Source organism: Phoenix dactylifera, chromosome 3 (genome assembly GCF_051530095.1).
Source record: "Phoenix dactylifera cultivar Ajwa chromosome 3, Ajwa_hap1_PhDact_Kaust_v1.1, whole genome shotgun sequence".
NCBI lineage: Eukaryota > Viridiplantae > Streptophyta > Magnoliopsida > Arecales > Arecaceae > Phoenix > Phoenix dactylifera.
The window spans coordinates 54,621,336-54,634,102 of NC_143192.1; the positions used below are offsets into that span (position 1 = coordinate 54,621,336).

Genomic DNA, 12,767 nt, shown 5'->3' on the forward strand with positions numbered 1-12,767 from the left:
AATAGGGAAAACCCAATAAAAAGATGCTTTCCTATTTACCATTCATTTGAAAACAAGAGAAACAAGATCATGTACTTACAAGTGTCCAGAAGCAATTGAAAATATGTTTATTGTTTCTCCATGTCTTCCACCCTTCTCATGGCCCTAGGATGCAAATCCATAACATCAATAGCAATGCCATATAGATAACTCGTAATCAGAAATAATGAATTATGTATTGTAACAGTGTAACTGAAAGTGGCTTATGAGTGAAACCCTTCGAGGCTTCAATCCTATATCTGAATTTTCCCTTTTGCATAACAGTATGTTGTGTAATTTGATAATAAAGTGATAGGACATTATATATACACTATGAGTTCGATTGATTTCTTTGCTATCATGAACTCTCAGTTCTATTGTTGCTATTACATGTATAACTCTATGCAATAATGAAATCACACTCTGAACATATGAATTTTAGCAAAGTGCATATAGACAAGAAATAGACACAGAGAAAGGGAGGGAGAGAGTTGCTGATTACTACATGACACATGGTCAAGATGGGTAGAACAAAAAAATGTTGTTGAAACATGGAATGTTTCAAGATTTATGAGAGAACTGTATCCCCATTACAGATCAGATTATCAGACTGAGATTAAATGAAGCCTTTCATAAAGTTGTTTCACCATGAATCCACTCAGGCATCTAATGGCTGTAGGAGCATTTAAAATAGCGATCACACATGATGTGGCATGCCAGACAGATGGTACAAGACAAAATGATATTAACACATCAGTACCGGCAGATTTTCAATAATCAACAGAAATTGAGAATTAGAAAAGGCAAACAAAACTGATATTTACCAGTGGAGACTCATCTCCCTTTCTCGACAGCTCATTACCACTGATCAATCCACTTGCCCATTTCAATATATTTGTATTCCAAATATTTTGATTTCCCTGCAGAGAGAATTACCATGAAAAAATATGCACTCCAAATAATAAAATTAGATTGAAATGGGATATAGAAAATGGCATACTTTCTTCTTTTCCTGCAGTTGGATATCATCAGAAGCATTCAGTAAATCTTCATGTTCCTTTCCCCTTTTCTTTGCTACTTCTAAGCGTACAAGTTTGCCCCTCAAATCATTTATTGTTATGAGTTTGGAAGATGGGTGGAACGGCCTTCCGTCTTCGCTTTCTTTCAGTACATAAAGATCTGCACTTCGACCAGGAGCAAGCTGTAGGTACCATACCCCAGGGGAAACTTTCATTTGCCAGTAACCCAAGTTAGCCATGACAAGTGTATCAACCAAGTGAGGAATGTGCCTGGAACCAAGGATCAACTGAAGTCCTCGAGGTGGATCATGATTCTTTTCAGAACAATGACCTGCAAGACAGAATTTTCATTCAATATAAACCCCCCAATACAATCAAAGTATGATTTAGAATATAACTGTTTACCTGTCAAGAGAAGCGCTTCAAGTTCAAACACCGCTTGCAAAGTCTTCACATCACCCAAGTGCTCTAGCAGAATATTGTCCAAGTCATGGCTGAGGAAATGGAAAATCACCATATCAAATATTAGAATGCGAAGCGGCAACTAGTTTGATGCCAAAAACAGCACAAAAATAAGTAAAATTAAATACTATATATTAGGTCCAGCGAACAACATACATGGCAACAACTGGCTCAACAAGCCATGGCTCAGGGACATCAAGGTTCATAGTGAGGGTTTTTGACAACGGCATATTTGAAAAAAATGCTTTAGGGCCATTTACAGAATAATCAACAGCACTGAAGTCATCCTACATATGCATGTTAGTGTAAGAATAAAAATATAGAAAGTGGAGAACAATAATTGATGCAGGTACTTTGACAATACCATTGTAGGGACCACAAATCTATAGTAGTTTTTCAAAGGGAGATCCACAAGAGAACTCTGCAATTTTTTTGAAAAAAAAAGAAACATGTCAGTTCCTATAAGACCATAAATATATAGAGTGAAATTTATGAAAAATAACTACATAAATATAAGCTGCTCTTCAATCATTGGTAACTAATATGCTCATTAAAGATATTTAAATTTAAAATTCAGAAGCTATAGCAATTCTGTTGACAGACGTACAACAATTGAATAATACAAAAGCCTTATTCAAACAAATGTGAGAAAGATCTAAGCTGACAGCATTCAAAAGATGAATATATGAACTCATACTGGAAAACATCTACTAATTATAAAACTTTGAATAATGTTTAGCTAAAAGGTAAACCATAATACCAAATCTTCAAGAATGAGAGTGATTACAAATAATGTAATGGAATGAAATTTATATTTCCATAGTTTTGATAGTCTTTCTGTCTTAAAACTGTTTCATAATCGGTTATATAGTTGAATTTCAACTTTTTCCTTCCAAATGCAGCGCTAAGATGTAATTTGCACATACTTTTATCATTCAGATATTCCCCACAACTATATGAGGCTATTGCACTATCTTACTGGATGTGATTTTCTAAAAGAAAACTATAATCCAGTTATGTAGATAAAACCCAAAGTTTTCTCCAAAGCATATTTGAGCATCAAGTCCGTGACCTGGGCACTGCCTGCATGGCCTCCACCCTAATCATCGCCTCCAAATGCCAATGAGGATTGTTATTTCTAACTTCCACATTAACTAGAATAAAGGTATGGAGCTTCTCAATTCCTCCACCCAGATCCATACCTTCCTTGTTGAAAGATGCCTTCTTACATCTCCTAACAGAATAGCCTAACCCTCCACAAACAACGCAGACAACAGAGTTTCTGCACTCTCACCTAAAATGGCCAGCTTCACCACATTGATAGCAGGAACCACTAGGAAATGGTTTAGGAACATGGAGAAAGCTTTTTTGGGAAGAAGAAGGAATGACACTTTCTTGTATACCCCCCTGCTCTCCTTAACTACATCTTCCCAGCTCCTGCCAACGCCTTCACTATGGTGGTAGAAGAAAGGACTTTGCCTACTCTGAAACCCTCTCCTTCTCTGTCTTCCACCAACTATACCACCATTATTTCTCCAATGACCAGCCCTTTTCGAATCAGCTAGATCCTTGCCATCATTTCATGACCAATGGAGTAGAACGAATTTCAAGTTTTTAAGAATCCTTATGTATAGATGCTTACCTATTTGTTTGTTAAACAAGTTATGTATCATTATTTTCCATCCAGGGGAAAACAATGTCAATAAGGTCTTCAAGTACATAATTAGTGTCAATATAGACATAACGATTATAAACAAGTTTTATCACATACATTTGCTCTCTAATTTATGTAGTCGTTTCTCTCAGTCTGATAAAATGTCAAATCTTCCAAAACAAAAGAAACCACAATCCTTTTTCACTAGTCCTATCTAATTCTAGTCCTGGCATTGGAAAAATGATCAGACATCACAAAAGCATAGTTGACATACAGAAAGCCTTTTTATCAGACAAAGCATGCTGAATGCAGATCGTGGATGAAACGAAATAAATTATGCTAATATTTATTAGTTTTGAGTTTTGGCAGCAATCCACATAGGCCTGATTAGGAAAGCAGAAAAAGCATCAATCTGAAACTTTTTAAGATGTGAATTGATTCAGATATTTGCTTTTAATTACAAGAACATGGTCAACTAAGATTCATTCGGGTGCCAATTAAAATGACCATGAGTGGCAACTTCCCTATCATGTAGAATCACAATTGTAGGAGGAGACTTTCATAAAGTGTCAGAAAGGGGAAAAAATCTAGGCTAGTGTTTCAGATAATCTTTGCATGTGAATTGCAAGAAGAAATATGAGCGTAAGAAAAAAATGGAAATGTCGGTTATAAGGTTTAAACTGTGCCAAAAGCAAATAAATGGGTCGTGAGACTCTATCAAGCATGTGAAACAACATTTTAAAACTAGGTAATTCCAAGCTTAGATGGACCCTTTTTTTATAAATTATAGATGAGACAAACCATTGCATTAAGATCACAGTCAGAACTCACAATTGGGTTAAGTACAATTCTCATGCTGGGCTGAATGCATTTCCAGAGTATACGAAGGAGTGGAGCAAGCTTTTGCCCTGAGGGACTTAGTGGATCGACTACAGCATCAATATGTATACTTGAATTCTGATTATTCAGAATAACAGCACTGAAAAGAGATATAAGTAAAAGAGATATCAGAAAAGCAGTAATCCAGATCTTGTAACAGTATTCAAATGCAGAAACCAATCAAACTAAATAACCCAAGCTCCAAACAATGCATTAAGCAAATATATGAATAGCATATACATGAACACATGGCATACAAACATCTCTGTTTGTGTGTATATATAGATATGTGTGTAAATATGCATCATGCATCCACACATACATGCACAGATATACATGCGTGCAAACATATACATGGCATACATTTGCATGCTATTATGTATTTATGTAAGTAAAGAAGCAGGTAAATGCAACGCAAAACATATCAGCATTTTGGTCACTCATCAGCATCAGCATTAAATCATATGTTGGAGAACACTGCTCCATTTAGTGAATAAACAGAAAATGTTTAAATGACAGCTTTCAGCCAGTTATTTCCTCAAATAATCTAACACATACAAGAGCTGTAGTGTAACCAATCCAAAGATTTTGGAGTACAAAAATCCGGGCTAACTCTAAAAGTTCTATATTGCATATAGTTTATTTGAAGGGGTAAGATTAGCTCAATATACAGGGTATAATGACATAAGTGTATGCTGAATCTGAACGAGTCAAATATTACTTGTTTAAAGGAACAATTTTAGAAGAGAAAACTTAAGAGTCTTTAAATAGCACCTTTACATTTATCTCGAACTAGAAACCTGGCATGTACAGAGTCTACATTTCTGAGTTAATGCGTGCATAGCCATGCCGTTAACATATGATACTGCAAGATGGATATGCATATTATAGGGAGATCAATATATGTATGGCCGTGTTATTGAAGGCGGCACTTGGGTCAGACTGCCTAGGCCAAGCCTGCCTAAACCCTACCTCTTCGAGGTTCTCTTCCCCTTTCTGGAGCCTCATATGGAAGGACATCGGGAGGGCAGCAGAAACTACCACCAGTATTTTGGAACCAGCAACTCGTACCTACCTAATTTGGTGGCCGGTTGGGTGATCAACAGTTGGCGATGGATCCACTGGTGGCGATGAGAAGAAGCAGTAGCTAGCGCTGGTGCCAGGTATCCATAAATTATTTTTTACCCAACCCTCCCCCCTTCTTCAGATCAGTCCAATCTCTGCCATCTTCATCCTCTGTTTTTATTTCCCCTCTTTTTCTTCTGCTACTGTTTCATATGGTTATGCTTCCCTTGTTTTTATATTTCTTCCTCTTTGTTTGGCTTGTTAGCATCTATACTACTTGCCAATGAATTATGGCTGCAACATTATAGCCTGTTGGTTGCTGCCTCCCTGGTCCTCCTATTTCCTGCTGGCTATTGCAATGGTGGCACTGTTATGGTTGCTCTCCTTGTGAATTTCGACCTTTGGACTTTTTTGTATGTGAAAATAATTTTAATGATGCCATATGTGGTGAAAAAGAGTATATATATGATATGCACATGCTTATTTATGTAATATCATAAAAGGCACGCATATTTGAGGATTGGAGGCCTTTCTTCCCTAAGCAAACACTGAGGTATTTCGCTGCCCACTTAGGCCACACAGGGGGTCCACAACTTGGCCTTGCCTAGGCAATCTGAACCAAGAACTTAAACATCATCAGCGGTGTTGTACCATTCCAACAGAAAAAGGGTACTGTTATAGGTGCGGGACACCAGTTCTCTTTATCGGTCTACCAGTTGTGTACCGACAAGCTTGTACCGACCGCACTTGTTCCTTTCTATTCTTGTTGATCCTAATTGTTTCAATCCATACCGACTGTACCAATCCCAACCATTCCAAGATACAACTTTTATGGAGCTTGGTGCCAGTGTTGAAACCCTTGTTTGAACCTTGCTCCCTACATGAAAAACATTGCCAACTTACAATCTCTAGAATGCAAGGACTTTCTTGTATCATAGGGAGAAATATCTGTTCTGGAAGAAATGCCTTGATATACTTATTTTTTATGTATTAGAAAAGAGCATACACTAATTTCTTTTGACATTAGTCAGAGGCATTAGATACCTTTCTTAAGTTTTATTTTTTTAAAAAAAGTTTTTTTTTTTGCAGAAACAAGAGAGCAAGGCTACAGCTAGAGATAATAATCGAACATGTGGGCAAGAAAGGACATGGCCATTGCAAAAAAGAAAGAGGATATGGAGGTAAAATTTGAGAGGAAATCATGCCTCATGGCAATTTTTAGGGAGGAAATGTTCAACTATATAAAATCTACTTCAATAATTATAAGGAAAATGTAGGCCATTGGGGTTTTGAAGGTCTTCAGATTCAACTTTTCACGCCGCTAATGACACTGTTGAGACATAGAAAGATGTGTCCTCTTTTCTAATGCATGGTGGCTGCCAAGCATTATACCTACCCTCCAAGACTTGTCTGGCTTGTTCAATGGTCAAATCAATTGTTTCAAATTCACCGCCTGTTTTTCTCATCTTTACATCCAATTTAATCCGATTATCTACTCTTAGATCATCAGATCCAACCGCAAGATTTGAACTTCATCATCTTCTATCAACGAGGATTGACATCATACTCAACAAAGAATGCTTAACAAAAATCTGCTTCAACATGCAAATAGTTGTAAAGCAATGTTCTCGCAGAATCACAATCAATCACCAAGACATCTAGGCTGTTCGGCTGAACCATTTAGAGCTCCTATAAATGGCCGATTACCTAAGTGGACCATAACTAGGTTCAAAATCAAAGAGCAGGCAACCAAGGTTTTTCAAGTGGCGGTCTACACATCCACTAGCTAATTGATGCCAGTAACTAATGGTTTTCTTTTTTAAAAAAAAAAAAAACTCTCATCTCTCAATTTTTCAACCCTATCATATACTCATTTCTGGATTCTATCCTCTCAAATTTTGCCGGACTCACCTCAAAATTTTGCCACAATACCGGACGTATTGTATCATACTGGTATTAAACCGAGACTTAGTATGCAGGGGTGTACCGACACTATATCCACTTGGTATGGGGTACGTACCAAGATTACGAACCTTATTCTTGTTCCTACAACAATTAATTTGTTTTATTCAACTCTCTCTATTGCACAATGTTCTGGTAAAATTGCTTACTATGACCTACAAATCAAGTTGCTTAATGCATTAAATGATATTGATAATTAGTTTTGGTTTCAATTATAATTGTGTGATTATCAATTGATGGTATAATGGTTTAGCTCTCTTTCAATTTAACCTTTACATGCAATTCTGATTTTGGAGTGTTAATGTAGTGGAACTAGATTCATTAAACACAATTATTTTTTCTTTATGCACTCTTAAATATTGTAAGTTCTTAATGATAATAATCATTCCTTTGTACACTCTTAGATATTGTCCTTCCAACCAAAAGAAGTAATAGGAGGAGCTCGCATTGAACTGCTCACTTAGGATTCACCTTGAAATTCCTTTGACCACTTATCTTGGACTTAAAGGACTATATGGTATAGAAATTTCCAATTCTGGCGCAGGAGGAATCCACCCCAGCTATCTATTTTCAAGCCTATTCTAAAGAACAATCAAATTCTTGCCAACCCCTATAGACAGCAACATTAGCTTCTTGAATCCTTATATTCAAAACATTCTGAATCATATCTATATAAACTATAAAGCAAATAAATAAGCAAGCACAATATCTAAATATACTTATGGAAGGCATGATTAATTAACTTGACAACATCGTGTGTTTAAATAAGGAGTGCAAATAGGTTAGATCATAAGGAGAAGAACTCGTAAGAGAGTACGAACAAATAGATAGAGCAAAGAAAAACCTAGCTTAGCAAGTCAGGTCTTGGCTCAGCAGACTCAACAGATCATAGCTCCGAAACAAGACTTGGAAAAGGCGATGATTGGAGTAGTGATATATGAGCTAGAATTCCTTTGGAATGAGCCACATCATATGACCCTTTCTATACGGCACTTCATTTCTTCTAGCCGGCGGGGCGGAGGTGGGATTTTCGGGCCAATCAATTAGGGCTGGGACCAGCTGGCATAATGCATGCTGGAACATGGGAATTCGAGGTCTCATGAACTACTTTTTTCATGGACAAACAATCGTGAAATAAATCTAAGCTTCTATTTATCATTGCAACAACAGACTAAAACAAGCAAGCACTTTATAAAATTCATCATCATACCAGAAACTAGTAACATAGCAAAGCAAAGAGCATGATTTTGGTACGAATAGTTAGTTCTTTTGCAGTAAAGAATGGACAAACACCTGTATTTTGCATTCAAAATTTCAAAATGGGCTTGATCAGAACTCCTTTCACGGGTAGACAGTGATGAAGTAACCAGCATTATGATGTCACTATAAAATTTGCTGCAAACAAAATACAGTGAGAAGGTCAAAAACAAGTCTATATAGTAGTCATAAATGTAACATTAAATGTCAAAGATATTTAGTTGTAAAGAAATGATACAATAACCAAATCGATTATCAAGATTACATTCTTTTGATTTTTTTTGTCGCTACAGATTTAATCCCTGAAAGTTGCAGATCAAAACAGATGCTCCAGCACATTTTTAAATATTGCAACCTTAGAACCCCATCAGACCTTTAGGAAGCCATGTTCTTTAATATCAATTATGCTTTTGACATACAATCCTGTTTAAATTGTTACCTGATAAAAATAGAATTAATGAGATCCTTAGTGATATTTAATGTTTTGTGGTACCTATGGAATAAGACAGCAGTTTATCTATCAGAACAATTTAGTTCTAACTCTAACAGTATAGTTTCTCTATGGTACAAGACCCTAAATTGGAATACTTGGCAAGTAAGGATCCATAACCCTAAATTGGAATAATTGGCGAGTAAGGATCCAGAAAGCCAACCCCTAATAGCTGGGATAAAGGTGGAGGGTTACAGTTATGGTTGCATTGCACCATTGACAATCGACCATGGCGTGTAACATACAAGAACTTATGAAAGTATTGAAAAATAAGGATCAAGAGTAATTTCAGCATCCGTACCAACAACTCCAATATCTTGTATTAATAAGTTTGATCTTTCTTCCCATAAAATGCAGCTTGTCATGTGCTTAAAAAGTGATGATGTGCTTAAAAAGTGATGATGTGCATTCATACAAAGATAACACTTACTTAAGACACGAATTTGCAAAGGACACAAAGAAACTAATGACCTAACAAGCTCTTAGCAATGAATGTGTTGAAATAGATTAAATTATACATAAGAACAATGATGAGATTACCTTGTTCGATCATCAGGGTCCACATCTTGCCATTCCACTCCTTCAATAATTTCTAAAATATGTTTAATTCTCATCTCATACTCCAAAGACTCCAGAAGACTGAAATCATCACTTAGAAAAGAGTTCTCATCATTCAAGATAAAGACCTGCAAAGAAAACAACTTAGAAGGACATGAGCTAGAAATTATACACACATGCATGCATGCATGCATACGTATGAACATGCATATCTTATATATCTGATTGCGTATACATTATATATATGTGTGTGTGCAGATAGATAGATAGATATAGAGAGTATTGGTCCATTTCTATGAGAAATGTGCATATACGCCTCAGCACAAAAGAAAAGGATGGCAATAGTTAAGAGCCAACATTAAAAAACACCATGTGCACTCACAAAAAGGAAGAGGGGGATGCAGTTAACCACACAACTCACCCTTCCATTGGTAATGACAGCATTGGAACCAAAGTCATGTCCAAGTTGTCTGTACAGAAAATTTGCAACCTGCAAGATAAGAACGAAAATGAAGATGTCATGTTTCTATTGATAGAGAAAAAAAAGTCATTGTCAATACTGAATTACTTATACCAGCATCCATAGTCATTTGTATTTTTAAGTTGGTTTAAATGGTCAGTTAATTTAAGATTTCCAACACAAGCAAATTGGGTGGAACTAAGACGATGAAGTCAAAATAAATTTCTCATGCAAACATCGTCCACCTCATATTTCTTTTTTAGGATCTCTGTTGTATGTCTTCATTCCATCCACTGTTCCCGCTATAAACTGGGATACTATTGCTAATTAAGTTCAAGTTAGTATAAAAAAATATTACTATATAGTCCAACACTAAATATTGGAGTCACTGTGAGCTCTGCAACCAGAGAGCAGCAAATTGCAAAAAATTTGCTCAACTATTCCCTCATTCGCATTAAACTTCTACGAAGATTGAGGGATAATGCAATGCTGATATCCAAGGAGGCAGTAACTCACCTAACAAAGGGAAAATTCTTATTTAAAGACCACAAGTTGATATATTAATAAAGATCGAACGTGGTACTACAAATGGACCACCCAATGGAGGGTTAAGTTCAAGTAAGAGGGCCCTAACATTGAGAAACTAAGTGGTTGGATATATTATCGCATATTTCATGTATGCTTTGCTGTATTATTCGATGGGTTCTAAAAGTCCTGTTGTGAGTAGAATTATTGTCTATGTCTTATTTGAGGTATACGTTGGACTACAAGTGTTTTCAAAATGTTATAATTGTAATTTGAAATAGTTTCTGTTAATATTCTGATATAGTTTCCACAGGAATTCAAATTATGTATTTTTCGAAATCCTTCAGGTATATTTCTTTTAGGATCTAGCAAAGGTATGAAAATGACTTGGTTTGGACTTAAGAGTACTCTGTCTTTAGCGAAGTCTAAGAAACAGCTATTTATTCTTACAACAAGTTGGGAAATAGAGTGAAAGATAGGTTAATTTTCATTGTCCTTAAAGAATTCTATTGGTAGGTGGAGTGATTTCTCTGTAGCTCTGATGGAGAAACTTGGTGAGAGGCTGAATTCAGCTCACTGGTTCCCCAAGATTATCCTCACAAGTCATTAGTTTCAAGTTCAAAAATCTAAAATTGAGCTTAAGGAGAAGAATCTGTATGAAAACAGGATAAATGTGCTCTACTCCACGAAATTTAAGAGCTTATATCAACACTAAAAGGATAGCAGGTCGTGGGATGTAGATGAGATGCACAGTCAAGTACCAACTTAGCTGACCTGGTTGCATGTGGTATAGATTGCTTCGAAACCTTTTTGCATTAACTTTGTATAAGTTACTATTTGCATTAACTTTGTATAAGTTACTATCATATTCTCTGCCAATTTATTATGGCACTTGTTTCTATTGGATATGCATCATTGCATAGGGTTTACACACAAGTGATCACTTAATTTAACACCCTGCCATGTAAATTTCAGTTTTTTGTTAAATACCAACTGCATAGCATCAAATCTTCATCTTCATTTAGTAAACAAAGAAATGGTTTTACATCAGTCATTATTTGTCCATGCAAAAAATGATATGCATACCTTATCCATTTGTTTCTTAATCATATCCACAGAAAAGCTCGAAAGCAATGCTCTATAATCATCAGATGGCAAGTCATTTGCCCCGGCTAGTTCGCAAACTTGCTCAGTAAATGTGTGTAAGCTTTCGGAATCCAACAAAGATGAAGTCATATATTGGCTTTCATAGAGTGAGCACAGTTCATCCAAGAAGTCCAAGACCTTCTCCTTGTTACTTAATACAATAAAAAGAGTGATCAGAACAAAGAAAAAAAAATCCAAGTACATTTTCAATCAGTATGAACGTTAAACTATAAAACAAGCAGCTGAATGCTTGATACCCTGGTCAGGGGGGCAAGATGGAGTCCTAGCTAACCTGAATGAGGATGCAGTTCTTTCAAAAATCTTTGCTAAAAGTAAAGCAGGTGAAGAAGCCCCACCACTAGCATAAAACAGTATACCAACACGGGCTCTTTTAGACCCTTCCATCTGCATCAAAAAAGGCAACTAATAAAAATAATGCACTACTCTAGGGCTGTTAACATCAATTTAAATAAACGTTTATTATAGTGACAAGTAAAAACCAGGTAATGTATTCCTTCACGCAGCAATTTTATTACTATCCTTGAAGTAGCGTTAACAGCAAGAAGATGAGTCACTGGCTTTAGATCATCTACACCTGAAAATAGATCGTATACAAAAAGGTCAAATTTCATTAAAGAAGCTAATACCACCGGCAGCACAGCAATTTCTTCATCAACAAAGCTTACTTCCTCTAGAATGTAAGTAGCTAATATCATGAAGTATGGATTCCATCCCTAGATATGATGTGAACAGTGAGGTGAACTTATTCTTTCCCTTTCCATCACCAATAATCTGTGCGATCAAATGGTTATGTTATTGACTTAAAAAAAAATAAGGTACAAAGGTTTGCAGGAAAAAATACTAACTTACCTGTGGGTTATAGCGGTGATAACCACTCTCTGAAAGAAACTTATCTAAAACATCTGTATTTGAGTGTATATGCCCATAATATACTTGTTCTTGAATTCTGGGGAGCTCTGCATTCATAGCATTTATAGTGGTTTCCTGAACAGTTCATTAAACAGCAAATATACAATATAAATACATCAGTTAAGAGCAAAAGTATCCACCCAGAATGCAAAACTATAGATTGCAATTATCATAATACCCAACCACTTCTCTACAAGAGAGTTAAGAGGGTTAGCTTCATTTTTGCTCCTCAAACTAACAAGGAACTTCTAATGCACATGCAGGACAGATGTTTATTCTACCGTTAGTGGAGTTTCCAAATATAATGCCTCTCCCGCTCCTAGTTAGGCATTCTATATGGCC

At 36.0% G+C, this 12,767-nt stretch overlaps 1 protein-coding gene across 1 annotated transcript in view; it reads right to left on the bottom strand.

Annotated features, from left to right (window-relative positions):
- The window catches only part of EBS1 (EMS-MUTAGENIZED BRI1 SUPPRESSOR 1), a 34,451-nt gene that overhangs the window by 4,268 nt on the left and 17,416 nt on the right, over positions 1-12,767 (bottom strand). The window contains exons 16-30 of the mRNA XM_039116765.3: positions 12,366-12,500; positions 12,182-12,287; positions 11,996-12,090; positions 11,788-11,900; positions 11,436-11,646; positions 9,786-9,854; positions 9,347-9,492; positions 8,353-8,454; positions 3,985-4,132; positions 1,864-1,920; positions 1,656-1,786; positions 1,443-1,531; positions 1,019-1,368; positions 843-938; positions 80-144 (exon numbers count right to left, since the gene is read on the bottom strand). Coding sequence (XP_038972693.3) covers positions 80-144; positions 843-938; positions 1,019-1,368; positions 1,443-1,531; positions 1,656-1,786; positions 1,864-1,920; positions 3,985-4,132; positions 8,353-8,454; positions 9,347-9,492; positions 9,786-9,854; positions 11,436-11,646; positions 11,788-11,900; positions 11,996-12,090; positions 12,182-12,287; positions 12,366-12,500 — 1,913 coding nt within the window. The remainder of the gene's footprint in view (positions 1-79; positions 145-842; positions 939-1,018; positions 1,369-1,442; positions 1,532-1,655; positions 1,787-1,863; positions 1,921-3,984; positions 4,133-8,352; positions 8,455-9,346; positions 9,493-9,785; positions 9,855-11,435; positions 11,647-11,787; positions 11,901-11,995; positions 12,091-12,181; positions 12,288-12,365; positions 12,501-12,767) is intronic.